At 38.3% G+C, this 17,140-nt stretch overlaps 1 protein-coding gene across 8 annotated transcripts in view; it reads left to right on the top strand.

Moving 5' to 3' along the window:
- mettl16 (methyltransferase 16, N6-methyladenosin) overlaps positions 1 to 17,140 on the top strand; it is a 126,564-nt gene that overhangs the window by 85,562 nt on the left and 23,862 nt on the right. For all 8 annotated transcript variants that reach the window (XM_043718296.1, XM_043718297.1, XM_043718295.1 and 5 more), the window contains exons 5-8: positions 5,337 to 5,452; positions 7,485 to 7,627; positions 13,517 to 13,586; positions 14,514 to 14,603. In XM_043718296.1, coding sequence (XP_043574231.1) covers positions 5,337 to 5,452; positions 7,485 to 7,627; positions 13,517 to 13,586; positions 14,514 to 14,603 — 419 coding nt within the window. The remainder of the gene's footprint in view (positions 1 to 5,336; positions 5,453 to 7,484; positions 7,628 to 13,516; positions 13,587 to 14,513; positions 14,604 to 17,140) is intronic.

Genomic DNA, 17,140 nt, shown 5'->3' with positions numbered 1-17,140 from the left:
ATGGACTACTTTCTTGAATTGTTGTGAGGGGGTCTGGCCTAGTCCAAAACAATCTAACTCATGAATAGCCTCCTACCTTCATTGATTTACAAAACCACAAATTGAAAACTTCATCTGTACCTTTGAATTATTTCATAATGTCCTTGCCTCCCAGTATCTAATCTCCTGTAATATCCACCTTCTGCACGCTACACCTATTTCTTCAGAATTCATTACTTTGCCGCCTCTCATGCAGACCTTTGTCCCATTACTGGTGACATCTGCTGCCTAGACTGCGTGCTCTAGAATTCTATCTTTAATGCCCTCTGCCTCTTTAGCTTCTTCTTTAAGATCCTCTTTAAAACTCAAAGTTTTGTTCAGTTTTGACAGTATTAGGCAAGAACTTTCGAAAGTTGGTTGGGGGTGCAGATATTCACAAGCAAAGGGATGGTTGGAAAGCGGGAAACCTTCAGAAATGAGACAACGGGAATCCAGAGAATATGTGTTCTTGTTAGTGTGAAGGGCAAGGCTGGTAGGTTTAAGGAATGCTGGCTCACAAGAGAAATTGAGGCTCTGGTCCAGAGCAAGGAAGCATATGTCAGGTATAGACAGCAGGAATCGAGTGGAAAGTCAGGAGGGCAAAAATAGGAACTTGACACAGCTTTGGCAGCTAAGGTTAAGGAGAACCCAAAGGGATTCTACAAATACGTTAAGGACAAAAGAGTAACTAGGGAGAAAATAGGGTCTCTTTTATGTGTGAAACCACAGGAGATAGGGGAAATCCAAAATGAATATTTTGCATCAGTGTTGAATGTGGAGAAGGATATAGAAGCTAGAGAATTTGGGGAAACAAATAGTGATATCTTGAATAGTGTCCATATTACAAAAGAGGTATTGCTGAATGTCTTAAAATGCATAAAGGTGGTTAACTTCCCAGGACTGATCAGTTATCCTTGAACTTTTGGGGAAGGTAAGGAAGTGATTGCTGGGCCCCTTGCTGAGATAATTGTATCATTGATAGCCATGGGTGAGGTTTCGGAAGACTGGAGGTTGATTTGGATGGGTGTGTAAATAGGAAGGGTTTGGAGGGATATGGACCGGGTGCTGGCAGGTGGGACTAGATTGGGTTGGGATATCTGGTCGGCACGGGTTGGACTGAAGGGTCTGTTTCCATGCTGTACATCTCTATGACTAATGTGGTGCCATTATTTAGGAAAGTTAGTAAGAAAATGTCAGGGAACTGTAGACTGGTGAGCCTGACGTCAGTGGTGGTTAATTGTGGAGGGGACTGTGAGGGACAGGATTTACATGTATTAGGAAAGGCAAGGACTAATTGGGGATAGTCAATATGGCTTTGTGCATGAGAAATCGTGTCTCGCTAACATGATTGTGTTTTTTGAAGAGGTGACAAAGAAGATTGATGAAGACAGAGCAGTGGACGTTGTCGATATGGATTTGAGGAAGGCATTTGAAGAGGTTCTGCATGGTAGACTGGTTAGCAAGGTTAGATCACATGTAATACAGGTAGGGCTACCCCCCATTTGGATACAAAATTGACTCAAAGTTAGGAGATGGAGGGTTGCTTTTTGGACTGGAGGCCTGTGACCAGCAGTGTGCCATGAGGATTGATGCTGGGACCACTGCTTTTTGTCATCTATATTCACATCCAAATAATTTATATAAAAAGTATAGTTAGTAAATTTGCAGGTGACACCAAAATTGGAGGTGTAGTGGACAGCCAAGAAGGTTACTTCACTGTACAATGGGATGTTGATCAGATGGAAAAATGAGTCAAGGACTGGCAGATGGAGTTTAATTTAGGTAATTCTGAGTTGCTGCATTTTGGGAGGGCAAATCATGGCTGAACTTATACACTTAATGATAAGGTTCTGGGGAGTATTGCCAAACCAAGAGACCTTGGAGTGCAGGTTAATAGTTCCTCGAAGTTGGAGTCACAGGGAGACAGGGTAGTTAAGAAAGTGTTTGGTATGCTTGCCTTTATTGTCAGTGCATTGAGTATGGGAGTTGGGAGCTCGTATTGCGTCTGTACAGGGCATTGGTTAAGCCATGTTTAGAAAACTGCATCCTACTTTGGTCTCTCTGCTATAGGAATGATATTGTTCAACTTGAAAGGGCTCAGAAAAGAACGACCAGGATATTGCCAAGGTTGGAGGGTGAGCTTTAGGGAGAGGCTGAATAGGCTGAGGCTATTTTTACTGGTGCATTGGGTCAATATCCATTTGAGTTAGGATTTGTTTTTCCTCAATTTTGCCTGTGAGACAATGGGGGTGGGGAGGTGAGCGGTTCTGTTTTGAATGTATTGTGTTTCCAAGCAGTTAATTAAAATTCTAAATATATTGGAAACTTAAGTGGAAGATACTTGCATTCATAATGAGTCTAGTGTACTATTGGTTTAGTTTAAATGTCTATGCATGACCGTTTCATACAAATAATATTGATTTGCATCATTTTTTGACTGACCTGACTTTTTTAAGCCATTCAAAGAAATTCATGTCTTGAATAGATGACGCTTTTTCAAAGTTATCTGTCCGCACTTCTCCTAATTCTTTCCTCAACAATTTTTTTGTCTGTAACCCTATTCATAAATACTGTGAAAGAGTTATTCCAGATGATGTGAATTCCAAAATTTGCAGATGCAAGTATTAAATCCTGTAAATGCCTCATGAAATCATCTCTCTTTATCTCTTTCTTCCCTACCCTCGATGTTCCCCACCCAAAGATGCAACTTTGGAAACATGCTTAAATGCAGTTCAGCTCCAGTTCTAAGATCATCATATGTTAATGTCTGGAATTGTCTGCATTATTTTGCCTACTTATTGGGTAAATGCATACATCGTAACTTTTGAATTAAATTTACTCTGGGCTTGTGTTACATTGGATGCTTTGATTAAATGAATATAATAAAATTTTTTAAAAATATTAATTGACAAAATGTTGTTGAATAATCATTCTAATTTCCAACCAGTGATAATGGGCATGAAGGCATAGATATTATCGGACGCACATGATATTCATTCAGATGTATCGAAAACTGCTGTAAGAAATGCTGACATTTACACTATTTGCTCAGTTTCTGATGTTTTGATTGAAAAAAGAAAATGAACAAGAAGGAGCCAAAGCTCATTTCATGTGATAATGACACAGTCTATACTGACAGCACATTTAATTAAAATATGGTACTATTTTTATAAATGGTTAATATATGCAAATATTCAGTTAATTGTTTTCTGTAATTACTGGAATATTCCAAGATGATTAGTTAATAAGCCTTGATCTGCAGTGTATGGGACTTTTAAAAGGTAGACATATGTAAGATGTTCCAATAAGTAAGATATCACAAATTAGAAGCTTGTTTCATTCTGTCAGTTATGCCGTACTCCAAAAACATGTTATGAACTCCAGCCACTACTTAACTCAAGCAAATGTGGTTTCAGTTCCAAGGTTAATTCTTAAGAATAAAAAAGGAAGATATGTACAACAATTTGAAATCATGTGGAATGTGACATGGCAGAATGGGGAGAGGAACCAAACGGGAATATGGTTAGATGCAGGAAAATTAAACTGTTGTATTCCTAGTGCATTTATTTGTAAAGAAATAAATGTAGCAATAAGTTAAGATGAGAATTCCAGATATACTTGTCACTCATAACAGAACTTGGAAAGGTAAAGGCATAACAGACCATAGACACTATGGCATGAGATAAGCGAGGAATTCACAACTGTTAGAGACTGGTGAGGTGCAATGCACCAAGAGTAGCATTTAAGTAATCCTGGCCAAAAATAACTCCCAAGAGTCACAATGTCACTTATTTCCTGCCTGAGAGAATTGAAGTGGAAAATTTCATGCCTAATCAATGATATTGGGTTGAACTTTCCCAGTTCCATAGTTGTGGAGTGAAAATTAGATCAGTTGCCCGTTCCACAAAGGTTGACTGCCAATTTGCATAATTAATGCCCGAGTAGGAGTGAACTTTCATACTGACTGATATTTTGCGTATGTGTAGCGGCCTCACTTTGTGAAAACTGCCAACTCTGAGACAGTCTCATTGTGGTTGGCCAGATGTTCAATAAAACAAAATAGAGCTTAGTTAATAAAAAAACTGAAATGAAACCCAATACTAACCAGTGAAATTGTTTTTCTTCTACTCCAATTTACCTACCGGTGTCAACCTTAGCTATTTAATTATTGACGTGAGGATCACTGCACGTTCCTCCATGTTGAGGTATTCTCAGGGTCTTGACTTGCTACGGCAGAATACACTGCCTTCGTTCCAGAGATGTCGGCTCTTTGATTGAGCTGGCAGTTCAAGAGCCTTGAGGAGGCAGGTCCAAAAGTAGCCAATTAAAAGGCTGCTTTCTGGTTGTTGTTATACACATCTTGGTGCTGGCAGGTGTAGGTTCAGAATCTTCATTTGGTCCTGATATCTGCGATGTGAGTGCCCTGTAGAAAATGCTGCCCACTGTCTTTCCATTTTCAATATTTCCCAGTTGTCCTCAACTATTGTTATGATCCCAAAACATTCAAAATAATTATTAAAAGATTACCATTTTTATCCATTTGTTGAGCTGTATATTTTAAATTAATATTTTCCAGTTGAGCATTTTTATGTAAAATTGTAACTAAAATAGTTACTATCCAAATAAGTGAGAATAGGAATTTAAAAGATTTAAACGTTATTAGGGTTTGATGTTGGGCCACGATACCTTGCGGAATAAACAGGAACAATGTACAGCTGGCTAAATAAATATTGTAATTACCTTTTCAAAATTATCACTGCCTCATCAAAAGTTTTGCATCAGTCAATTCCCTGAAGCTATAAAACTTCAATATGGAGGGCCCTCTAGATTGCATTTCTTCCAAAGATGCTTTTGGGCTTTTACTCCTAATTAGTTTTTCATAAAAATGGGACATTTCAAGCATGTGAATTTGTACCAAAATTAAATCAAAAATAGTGATGAAAATTCAGATTTAATTTTAATTTATTTTGTAATGATGTAACATTGCCAGCTCTAACAATTAATTTTCAAATGCTGATTGCTAACTAAAGTTTTGTGATGTACCCAATGTATTCAGTACCCACAACAACTAAAAACATGAATTTGAATTAGGTAATTTAAATGTCTTAGGAGCAGAACAGATGACTTCCTGTATGCATTTTTCATTATAGACATGTTGATTAAGTATTTATTTTATGTAACATCATGCTTTTGCACCCTGCCAATTCTGGAGAGAAAAAGTATACATTTCACAAAAGTCATGCAAGAAAGGAAGGAATGCAAGCTTTACAAAAACCTCACAGCTTGTGCTCTTGAATCATTTGTCTGCTTATTTCTAGTGGTGAAGGTCCCTCAGAAGACATTGTTGATGGATGCTCTGAAAGAGGAATCGGAAATTGTTTATGATTTCTGTATGTGTAACCCACCTTTCTTTGCAAATCAGTTGGAAGCCAAGGTAAATCCCTTGAAACCCATTTGCTTACAAAGTATTTTCTTCTTCCTTATTTCGCTTGTTCTTCCTCCTCTGCATTTATAATCCAAGCTATTTGAATAGTGTAGTATGCTCACTTAATGTTTGTTGACTCTCAATCAGTTTCCACGATTATGTTTTATAAATGATGTTTCAGATATTCTGTTGTCATCATCTCAACTGAATGATTTGTAATCATGTTCGTGAGCTGCTTACATTCTTGCAGATGTCTCCAGCTTAGTAATATTAAATATATATTTTTTAAACCTTAAACCATTTAGTGGCCAACTTAACTGAAAATTACCTATATTCTCTTAAAATAAGTAAGCATTTCCTGATGGTAGCATTGGTTACCTCTTTAAGACATATTAAGACTGGGCGGATGTGAGGAGGGTAAACTGAAAGTACAGGAACAGTCAGGGTTATTGGAATAATGTAAAGAGGTTATTGTTAATAGCAAAATTTAGGGTAACTGACGACCATATTGCCCAGTGCATCTTAAATTTGGTTTATGCGTGATGTAATCCATGCTTCTTTTGTACATCTTCTTGATACGTTAAACAACTAGGGAATATATGACTCAGATACCTGCTTTTATTTTCTTGGGAATAGTCAACAAGGAGAACTGTTAATGAGAGAGTTAGTGAGAAAAATGAATAAACAAAATGTTTTGTGATATGTACTTCTATTTGAGCCATATTGAAGAAGAAATTAATATGGAGAGATGTTAGAAGAACATTCTTCTAGAATCATTATAGTGAAAAAATAGTGACAATAGACAATAGGTGCAGGAGTAGGCCATTCAGCCCTTCGAGCCTGCACCGCCATTCAACATGATCATGGCTAATAATTCCTAATCAGTATCCTGTTCCTGCCTTATCTCCATAACCCTTGATTCCACTATCTTTGAAAGCTCCATCCAACTCTTTCTTAAATGAATCCAGAGACTGGGCCTCCACTGCCCTCTGGGGCAGAGCATTCCACACAGCCACCACTCTCTGGGTGAAGAAGTTTCTCCTCATCTCTGTCCTAAATGGTCTACCCCGTATTTTTAAGCTATGTCCTCTGGTTCGGCGCACACCCATCAGCGGAAACATGTTTCCTGCTGCCAGAGTGTCCAATCCTTTCATAATCTTATATGTCTCAATCAGATCCCCTCTCAGTCTTCTAAACTCAAGGGTACACAAGCCCAGTCGCTTCAGTCTTTCAGTGTAAGGTAATCCCGCCATTCCAGGAATTGACCTCGTGAACCTACGCTGCACTCCCTCAATAGTGCAGTGAGTGAGTGAGAAATTGTCTGGATTAGAGCTCTGATCTTTGAAGTTGTTGTTCCAATGGAAACCCAAACTGATGTTCAGCAAACAGGTTATTGATGAGTAGGTATCACTTGGACAGTTTATCAGTGATTGAGAGAAGGCTAATAAATATTTAGCCATGTTAGATTTACCATGTATTTTTTGAAGAGTTTATACATGAAGAAACTTCTATGTCTTAGGTAGATGCAAGTTCCATTAGTGTACAGCGAACTCTAGTGCACAACTCTTCAGAACTGAGTTGTGAACCGAATTGTCAAGATTTTGGCATCTCTGATGGTCAAAATCTTAATAAAAGACTAGGTAGGGCCATCCACCACGGTACCTGTTGGTTGCAAATGCTTGAAAATGCTCCAGCCTTTCTCTTACATACTCTGGAGTGGTTACATTACCAAAGATCTTAAATTTTTTATGTTTTGCCCTGATTTGGTCATGAGCTGCTGTAAATTATATTTTTGACTTCAAAACTATATTTGCATCCCAAGATGAAAATATCTATAAAGCATCAAAAGGATGCACCTCAATGGAATGAGTAATATTTTCTCATCATTGGCTATCAATTATTTATTTGAATGTACACTGCAAGATAAATAAGCTGCATTATCGTGATTGTTTTCCATTCCAGCTGATGGCTGTAAAAAGCGAGAAGTGTGCTGTCAATAGTTCTACTGTACTTTGATTCTAATTGGAGTTTTCACTAACAGGGTGTAAACTCCAGGAATCCAAGTCGTCCACCTCCCAGTTCTGTAAACACAGGTGGAATTACTGAAATTATGGCTGAGGGAGGAGAGTTGGAATTTGTAAAAAGAATCATCCATGATAGCCTGCAGCTGAAAAAAAGACTAAGGCAAGTCATCCTTTTCAATTCTTGTTTTACTGGGGAATTCCAACCCTTGTACGTTGAGTTCAGCATTTTCTATTTTATTCTTGGTTGAACAGCATTTATTTGCTGCCCCTATATTTCCTTGAGAAGGTGCTGGAAAGTTGTCTTGATAACTATGGTGTAGGTAACCACAGTTTTGTTTGTGTCGGATTTCTAGAATTTGACCCAATGATAACGAAGGAACAGCAATATAGTTTCAAGACAGATGATGTGTGACTTGGAAAGCACATGATGGCATTCCCATACATCTGCTACTCTTGCCCTTTCAAGTGGTAAAGGTCCCAGATTTGGAAGTTGCTGTCAAAGCTACCTTAGTGAGTTGCTGTAGTGCACCTAGCAAATGGTACACACCGAGCATTAATAGAGAAGGGAAGGAATGTCTAAGATGATAGAAAGAATGCCTACTTACTGCTTTGTCCTAGATGGTGTCAAACCTCTCGGAGCAGCATTAATCAAGGCACGTGATAAGCTGTCCTGACTTGAGCCTAGTAGAATATGGATATACTTTTGAATAAGGAAGTGAGTTGCTCACTTCTGATTTCATAGCCTGTGATCTGCTCCTGCAGTCCCCATAATTATGTACTTTATCCACTTTGCTTTCTAGTCAATGATAGCTCTCAGGATATTGATAGTGGGAGATTCATTGATGGTAATATTGTTGAATAATTTTTAAAGATGGTTAGATTCTCTCCTGTTAGAACTGGCTATTGCCCGTCACTGGTATAGCACGAATATTACTAGACATATGTCAGCCCAAGCCTGGATGTTGTTCATGTCCTGTTGCAAATGGGTATGACAGCTTCGGTCTTTGGTAAATTTGAAGGTATTGTTGTAATGGTTTTAACCATAAGTGCTCAGACCAGTGTTGATAACAGTTGTCTTTGTTTTCATTCTCTTTTGTTAATCGGAATGTGGTGGAATTTTGTTAATCATTTTGTGTATGACTATAAAGTTGACATGAGTCATTATTAGGTAAATAACTTCTTCCTTGTTTCATTATATAGTACCTTTCAGCTTTATCTCTTGATAAAGTCTGATGAGTACATTATGATTTGTGACACATGCTCCCTAAAATAAAATATTAAAATTGTAATATGTCGTTAATAATTTTCCTCAATCACCTGATGGGCACTTGATAAGCTTTGAGCTCAATGCAAAATATTATTCAGTTTCATTGTGATTGGACAATGGCTATTTACCCCATGAAAGATTTAAATCTGCAAAATTCTGGAAATCTCTAATAAAAACGGGGATTGCACAAGATGCACAATTCTAACAGAAGCTGTCATCTGAAATGATAACCTTTCCTTTCTATTTTCAAATGCTAACTGAATTGGTGTGTATTGAAAGCCTGTTTTGGTTTTATGTCATGCCTCATACTTTTAATATCCAGACATGTTCTGAGTGACAGAACTTTGAAACAATCATTAAACAAAATTCGAAAGCTTGCCTGATTATTGCTTTGGCTCCAATTAGTAATGAATTTAAGTCAAATGATTTGTGTGTCCTGTGCTCAAAAATTATGTCATGCCAATCCATCCTACAATAATCTATCTGTCAATCTATCACAAAATTGTTCTGGGACAAGAGGCCATTCAGGCCATCATGTCTGCATTTACTCTCAGTAATTAATCAATCTTCTACTTTTTCCCAGTAAGCCTGCACATTGTTTCTATTTAAATAATCATTCAGTGCCCTCTTGAATGCCTCAATTTGCACCACCAAATTCCAGGCAGTTCATTCCAGATCTAACTGGAATGAAATAGTTTCTTTTCACCTCACATTTGCTTCTTCTACAAAACAACTGAAAACTACTCCCTTTGGTTGTTTGTCCAAATATGAGTGGAAACCGTTTCTTCTTATCTACTCTGCCCACATCCTTGTTGATTTTGAAAACTTCTATCAGGCCTTCTCATAGCTTTCTCCTGTCCCAGGAAAGCAGTTAGAACTTCTCCAGTCTTCCTCATGATTAAAGTGCCTCAATCCCTAGAACCATCCTCATAAAGATCCTCTGCATTTACTCTCCAGTGCATTTATGTCCTTTGTTATAGTGTGACACGAAGAATTGTACACAGTGCTCTAGCTGAGGTCTAACCAGTGTCTAGTATAGGTTCAATCTAGTATAGTATAATCTCACTGCTGTTGTACTGTGTATTCCTGTTCATAAAATTGCTAATGCTGTCTGCTTTTTTAACACTTCTCTCTACCAGTCAAAAGAGCAAAAGAGAAGTACAGCACAATAACAGGTCTTTCAGCCCTCCGAGCCTGTGCCAATCATCATGCCCTAACAAAACTAAAAAACAAACCTTCTGCCCTTATTCAGTCCATATCCCTCTATTCCCTCCCTATTCATGTAGCTATCCAGGTGGCTCTTAAGTGTGCCTGCTTCCACCACCTCTTCTGGCAATGCATTCCAGGCTCCTACCACACTCTGTGGAAAAACTTACCTCTCACCTTGAGCCCGTGCCCCCTTGTAATGGAAGCTTTGGGAAAAAGCCTCTGATCATCCATTCTATCTGTGCCTCTCATAATTTTGTAAATCTCTGTCTGGTCTCCTCTCAGCCACTGTCTTTCTAGTGAAAACAATCCTAGTCTTTTAACCTTTCCTCATAGCCAGTGCCCTCGACCAGGCAACATCCCTGTGAAGCTTCTCTGCACTCTGTCCAAAGCTTCCATGTCTTTCTGGTAGCATGGTGACCAAAACTGTACACAATACTACAAATGCCACGTTTAATGATTTATGGGTATATATACAGTCAGGTCACCATGTCCATTTACTGTCAGCCTCAATTTACAGATCACTGCACTGCCCCATGTTTATTTCCCACTGCTGCCCACTTTCGGAAGTGTTGCTGAACTAACATACCTTGGAGTGCAGGTTCATAGTTCCTTGAAAGTGGAGTCACAGGTAGATAAGATGGTGAAGAAGGTGTTGGTATGCTTACTTGTATTGATTAGTCTATTGAGTACAGGAGTTGGAAAGTCATGTTGCAGCTGTACAGGACGTTGGTGAGGCCGCTTTTGAAATATAGTGCGCAATTTTGGTTTCCCTGCTACAGGAAGGACATTGTGAAACTTGAAAGGTTCAGAAGAGATTTACAAGATTGTTGCCAGGTTAGGAGGGGTTGAGCTATAGGGCGAGGCTGAATAGGCTGTGGCTATTTTCCCTGGAGTGTTGGAGGCTGAGGGGTGACCTTACAAAGGCTGTTAAAATCACGATAGAGTAAATAGACAAGGTCTTTTCCCGGGGATGGGGGAGTCGAAAACTAGAGGGCCTAGGTTTAAGGTAAGAGGGGAAAGACTTAAAAGGGACCTAAGGGGCAAATGTTTCACATTGAGGGTGGTGCATATATGGAATGACCTGCCATGGGAAGTGGTGGAGGCTGGTACAGTTACAGCATTTGAAAGGTGTGGTTATATGATTAGGAAGGGTTTGAAGGGATATGGGTCAAATGCTGGCAAATAATGTAGGACATCTGTTCGGCGTGGACAAGTTGGACCGAAGGGTCTGTTTCCGTGCTGTTCATTTCTATGACTCTAGGTCACTCTGCTTCTGCACAACCTTCAGAATAGTACCCTTTATGTTATACATTTCACCATGTTCTTTGTACCAAAATATGTCACCTGACATATTTTCTGTATTTAATTTCACATGCCAACTATATTGTAAATGGCAAAATAAAAAAGCAGTATATTGTGGATTCTGGAAATAAGAAATTAAAAGAAGAACATTTGGTATCTTTGGCAGATCTGGCTAAATCTGGAGAGAAGCACAAAATTAATATTTTCAGTTAAATGCTAAATGCAATATTATGAAGAAAAATCATATTCAATTTGATGTTAGTTCTGTTTTAGCTGCACAGATGCTGTTAGACCAGCTGAGTGTTTTGTTTTTAACACTGATGTAATGGCCACAAATTTGATTTTGCTCAAGTACAAATAAAATGCATAGTGAGTTGATAACTTAAAGCACAGGTGATTCCAACTTAAACATTTATCCAGTTTTAGATTTGTTCAGTTATATTTTTGTCTATATTACATTATGAATTTTTAAGAATTAACTAGGTTTCTTTATTTTTGATTTATTGTGAAAATAGGACTTACACAGCAAAGGTGCAAAATTGATTAACATACATTTTGAAATAGGAAAGTATAAGTATTTACCCTTCAAGGTAACTCCCCATCCCCAACCACCACCCCACATGTATGTGAGCACACACCAATTAGAGGAGGAAAAATGAACAACTTTTTCTACAAGACATCAATTTTAAAAGAAAAAAAATTGATCCATGATTGTTAGTTCTTGAGGGAAAAGAATATAACCTGTGACATGTTCAAGATACCTATGTAATGGATATCACTAAACATAAGCAGATGCCACTGGGATCTTTGAAGAGCTGTTAATGCCACAATCTTTAAGAATTCGTAGGCTTTTCAAACGAATAGCTGCATCAGTTTTCAAGTCTCAGTTTGCACTGAGAATGAATTTTTTTCAGATAAGTAGGGGATGAGCAGGGTAGCTTCTTTCTCTTGACAGGCTGTATACCAACTGAATTCTCAACCAAAGCCCAAAGTCCAGGCATGTGATTGCAAGTAACCATATTCAGCATGTCCAAGCAATTTGTATAAGCCATATGACTTCCAAAATGTGACCTTAAAAGAATGCCCCAAATCCCTAACATGCTTTGGAGGGAGGGAGAAAAAAGGACCAGATATCTCTTCAACTGAACCACTGTCTACAATCCTATAAAGATACTTCCTCAAAAAAAAGTACTTTAGAGCAACAAGCATTGACTGTTCTTAAATGTTAGCAGTAGTCTGTGAAAATGCTCATCTGGATGTGTTCTAAATTAACTTTCCTGTTTGGAACTGATGATTGGTGTTGCTGTGTTACTAGAATAAAATCAACTCTAGGATAGAATTGTTTGTTTAAATCCTAATTGTTTAGTCAGTTTCATGTAGAAATGTGGAAATCTCAGAAACAGCAATGTTTCTTAACTGCATTTCCAAAATGTTTTTGTATTCTGAGAAAGAGATTGCAAGAGTCACAACATGTGAGCATACTCTGATGCTGATGTTCTTTTTGTTATACTTTGGGCTATGGGGTGGATGAGGATAGGATAAGTTTAATGTTATTCTGGTTTATTTAAAATCTTAAGAACAAATAGAGAGTAATGTTTCTTGCTGCAATTCGCTGTCATGACAATTATATGCCACAAATTACACTTGACCATTCCAAGTCAGTCAGAATTTTGCTGATGTGATTGTGATTTGGTTATGATTTTGTGATTTGACTGGTGAACCTGACTACAACATAATGGCATTATTTTTTAAAAAGTTCAAAATATTCTGTATGAAAGCAATTTCCACTATACATTCCTGTGCACGCTTTATTGGAATCCACTTATTCTTTCCCTTCAGAAGTGATGCTGCATTGCCTCTATTATTAAAGGTATGCTGTAATTAAAATACAACAAGCTTACATCTGTAGTTTTCATTCAAAGAATGAATGAAGGAAAAAACACAATTAAACATGGTTTTCAGTGGATTGAAGGCATACCAATAACTATCACTATTGTCGATATATAAGAATAGAAGAAGGTTTATAAATAGAATTATTAAGTTTGCCTCTGATGACTTGATGCTCTGTTGTTCTAAGGGCACAAATTTTGAAGTGTGGAACATTTTTTGCTGCATGGTCAGATAATATATGTATGGTACAGGAATGTTGGGAAGTTGCTAGAATTGACTGACAAATATATATTTTTGTTTTACTTCCAGCTTACTCTTTGTTTTACAAACTGGTCCATCTTGGATAGTATTGACTTCCTAAATTGATTTCTTTATTTCTAGGTGGTACAGCTGTATGCTGGGAAAGAAATGCAGCTTGGCTCCTTTAAAAGAAGAGCTTCGACACCAAGAGGTAAGAGTTGAGATTTGCAGGGGAATCAGAAAAAAACGAGGTTGGGCTCCACTTTCTAAAAGAATACCACTTGCCATTCTGTCCAGTAATTTAAATTATATTTTTAAAATGTCTGAGGTATTGGAAAGTTTGGTAAATCTCGAATGCAAATTCTGATATTTAAGATGATTTGAGCATTTTTAGCATTTGTTTGCTTGTCACTTGTGATGTATTGTGGAGTTCTGAATTCCTAAAACAGTTTGCTTAAGTAGGCAAAGTTTGCATAACCAAGTCGTATTTTGTTTGAGCAAGATGGAATCGACCACTCATTGACAGCGTTTATTGAGGTCTTAGTACGAGCACATTGATTATTGCTATATTTCCCCACATGATAAACTTCATATATTTTTTGGGTGATCAGAAGGAAGCACCAGTGAAATCAAGGCACTTTGCAAAATTGAAAGCTAATTAACATCTCTGTGACTGTTGTCAGATTGGAAAAGAACCTGATTTCTCCATTGCCTTAAGGTTTAATAGAAGATAAATCATTTTTTAAAAAGGACAATTTGAAAAATAACAGTCTTTCAACAGTTTTATAAGGGATGGCCATCTTTTTATGAGCTATTCTGCAGAAATATAAACAAAATTACCAATTCTTACTCCAGGATTTAATTGTGCATAGTTTGAATTTACAAATTGATGGCATGCTGTCTCCTTTGAATTATATACTCCTTTATATGCATGTGAATGTACTTTTTTAAAAAACTAAATATTGATTATCTTGTACTAAGTAGCACATCACTTTGGAACTTAGTTTGCATTTTTGTTACTGCATCTGTCAGTGATTGACATAACTAAAATTGACAGCCTTAGGCTAAATGCATCAATTAATGTGCAATCAGTCAAGCTTTTGTTTTTGTGTCTAAGCACCTGCTGTATGTCATCCAGGTCCCTAAGGTCACTCATACTGAATTCTGTCAAGGACGAACCATGAGGTGGGCTTTGGCATGGAGTTTTTATGACGATGTAATTATGCCAGTAAGTATTACTTTCAGAGAGACTTAATCAGCCCTCGTGCTTCCATTACAATTTAATACACAGTGCAAGATGACAACTTAGATTAAAATATTTCAGTGATCATACTTCATTTGTTATGTGGAATTTAAATGTATATGGTGCAAAAGAGTACAGAATTACTGTGCATTTCTAAACTCCAGCTTTATTGAGAATGCTGAGCTGTAAAATTAATATATATTTAAACATTAAATGTTTATAAAATGCCATGACCATGCTACGGCTGAATTTTGTGTCTACCAAATGAGTTAGATTAGATTAGATTCCCTCCAACGTGGAAACAGATCCTTCGGCCCAACCAGTCCACACCGACCCTCCAAAGAGTAACCCACCCAGACCCATTTCCCCTCTGACTAATGCACCTCACAATTCACCAGACTTGCACATCTTTGGATTGTGGGAGGAACATGGAGCACCTGGAGGAAACCCACGCAGACACGGGGGGAATGTGCAAACTTCACGCAGACAGTTGCCGGAGGCTGGAATCGAACTTGGGACGCTGGTGCTGTGAGACAGCAGTGCTAACCAGTGAGCCACTGTGCCACCAGTTCTGGACTGGTTATGGATTAAGATTATCCTTTCTGATTTTCTGAATGTGTCTTAAAGTTTGGTTCCCGATAGGGCTAAAGGCATGTGAGATACTAGATATTTAGCATCAAAATTCATGTTTATAAAGTATTACAGAATGTTTTGTAAGGTGATGAATATATAAGTTCTTATCTGGACCTTTTTTAACATAATCAGCAGGGCAATTTAGCTTTCATGAAAGCCTACATCTTACCATTTTATGCAGCAAGCAAATAGGCTATATAAGGTGCTCTATATACAATTATTACAGGCACTTACATAGTACCTGTAATGTAGACAAATCTCCCACTGTGTTTCACAGATACACAAGTATTTATTTCCCATTTACTTGCTACCTGGATGTGGGAGATATGAAAATAGATTTGAATTCCAACCTCTGCTGACATATTTAGCTGAATATGGAAGGAGAGAGAAACATTGAAAACTATATTATCACAAGTTGAGTTCTGGATGTAGGTTTGCTCGCTGAGCTGGAATGTTTGTTTTCAGATGTTTCATCACCATACTAGGTAAAATCATCAGTGAGCCCCCAGACAAAGCACTGGTGCCATGGCCCGCTTTCTATTTATGTGTTTAGGTTTCCTTGGGTTGGTGTTGTCATGCCATGTTGTGATGTCATTTCCCGTGTCACCTTCAGGGGATTGTGGACATGCACCCAAAGGGCCATCTGTTCCTCTGAACTTCCTAATGTCCATTGAGAGCTTCCTTGTGTTTTGCATTCTTCCAAAGTGTATCACCTTCCATTTATCAGGATGAAATTACGTTTACCAGCAGGTGAAGGCAAACCAAACCACCTTTCACAGCAGTCAGCTGCTGTTTTCTGACATCAAAACGTCCAGGCAGCCAGTCTGACAGTTGCTGTCAAATGGTATCTGTGTAAGATGTGTAATGTTAGGGTGCCAGCTGAATAGGAAGTAAAGGACCAGAAAGTTGGGTGTCAAGTGGGAAGGAAGCCAATTAGGATGAGGGTATAGTGTCAGATAGGTAGGTGGCAAGGATCACTTTATCGTAGGTTGGGCTGGGTTGGAGAACTCAGGTTTGGCAGGTAAGATGGTTTCTGGGTCTGGCTTGAGAAGTGGTGAGATGCAGAAAGTGGGGAGCATGTCCAGCAGCAGGGCAAGGGAGGAAGCAATGCAGGAGAAGCAGTATGGGTGCAAAGCTGGGTAAGGGGGGAGCATGTTCAGCAGTGGATGAAGACGTGGTCTGGACGGGCGGAAAGAGTGGTTAGGTGCAGAGTGGGGAAAGGGAATGTCAGGTTCCTACAGGTGTGTTAAGTCAGTGTCTGGGGCTGTAAGTGATCTGGTGGAGGTATAGTTAAGGGTGTCTGAGATACATAAAGGTAAAGTCAGCATAGTCTTACCAGACCATAGGGCTGGAGAGAGAGGTACAGTTAGTGGTGGTTTAACCTGAGGGTCACCTTGCCTCAGGCGAGGAGAGAGGTTAAGAAGGAGAATCCTGCATGGTAACATCAGCCAGCATGGGAACTGAATCCACACATTGCCGTTACTCTGCATTGCAAACCAACATGTCAGCCAACTGAAGGTTGAAAAGTTACTCAAGTTAGACTATGAATTTAGTCGTCCAACTTTTCCTGAATAACTACTTAGTTAATTTCTTTGGGAACATCCAAATTCTTTGTTTTAAATGGAGATTTTTGGAGGGCTCTGGGCATAAAGAAATTGTGTAAAAGAGTGATCATTTTCCTGGAAAATTCTTTTGGGGTCTGCTTTGATGAGGATTCTGCAAGGTCCCCACGTGTACCTCCTAGCTGCCCTGGAATAACCATTGTCAGGCCATCAGAAAATCTGGGCCAATAATGTGCATTGAAGCTACACATTACCCTGCCTTTTGGGTTTGAGAGTCAAATTAAGGATTATGCAACCTTGGAAATAAAAGAAAACAATTTTGTTTTT

The sequence above is a fragment of the Chiloscyllium plagiosum genome, chromosome 28 (genome assembly GCF_004010195.1).
Source record: "Chiloscyllium plagiosum isolate BGI_BamShark_2017 chromosome 28, ASM401019v2, whole genome shotgun sequence".
NCBI classification, from domain to species: domain Eukaryota; kingdom Metazoa; phylum Chordata; class Chondrichthyes; order Orectolobiformes; family Hemiscylliidae; genus Chiloscyllium; species Chiloscyllium plagiosum.
This window is presented reverse-complemented; position numbering and strand designations above follow the sequence as displayed.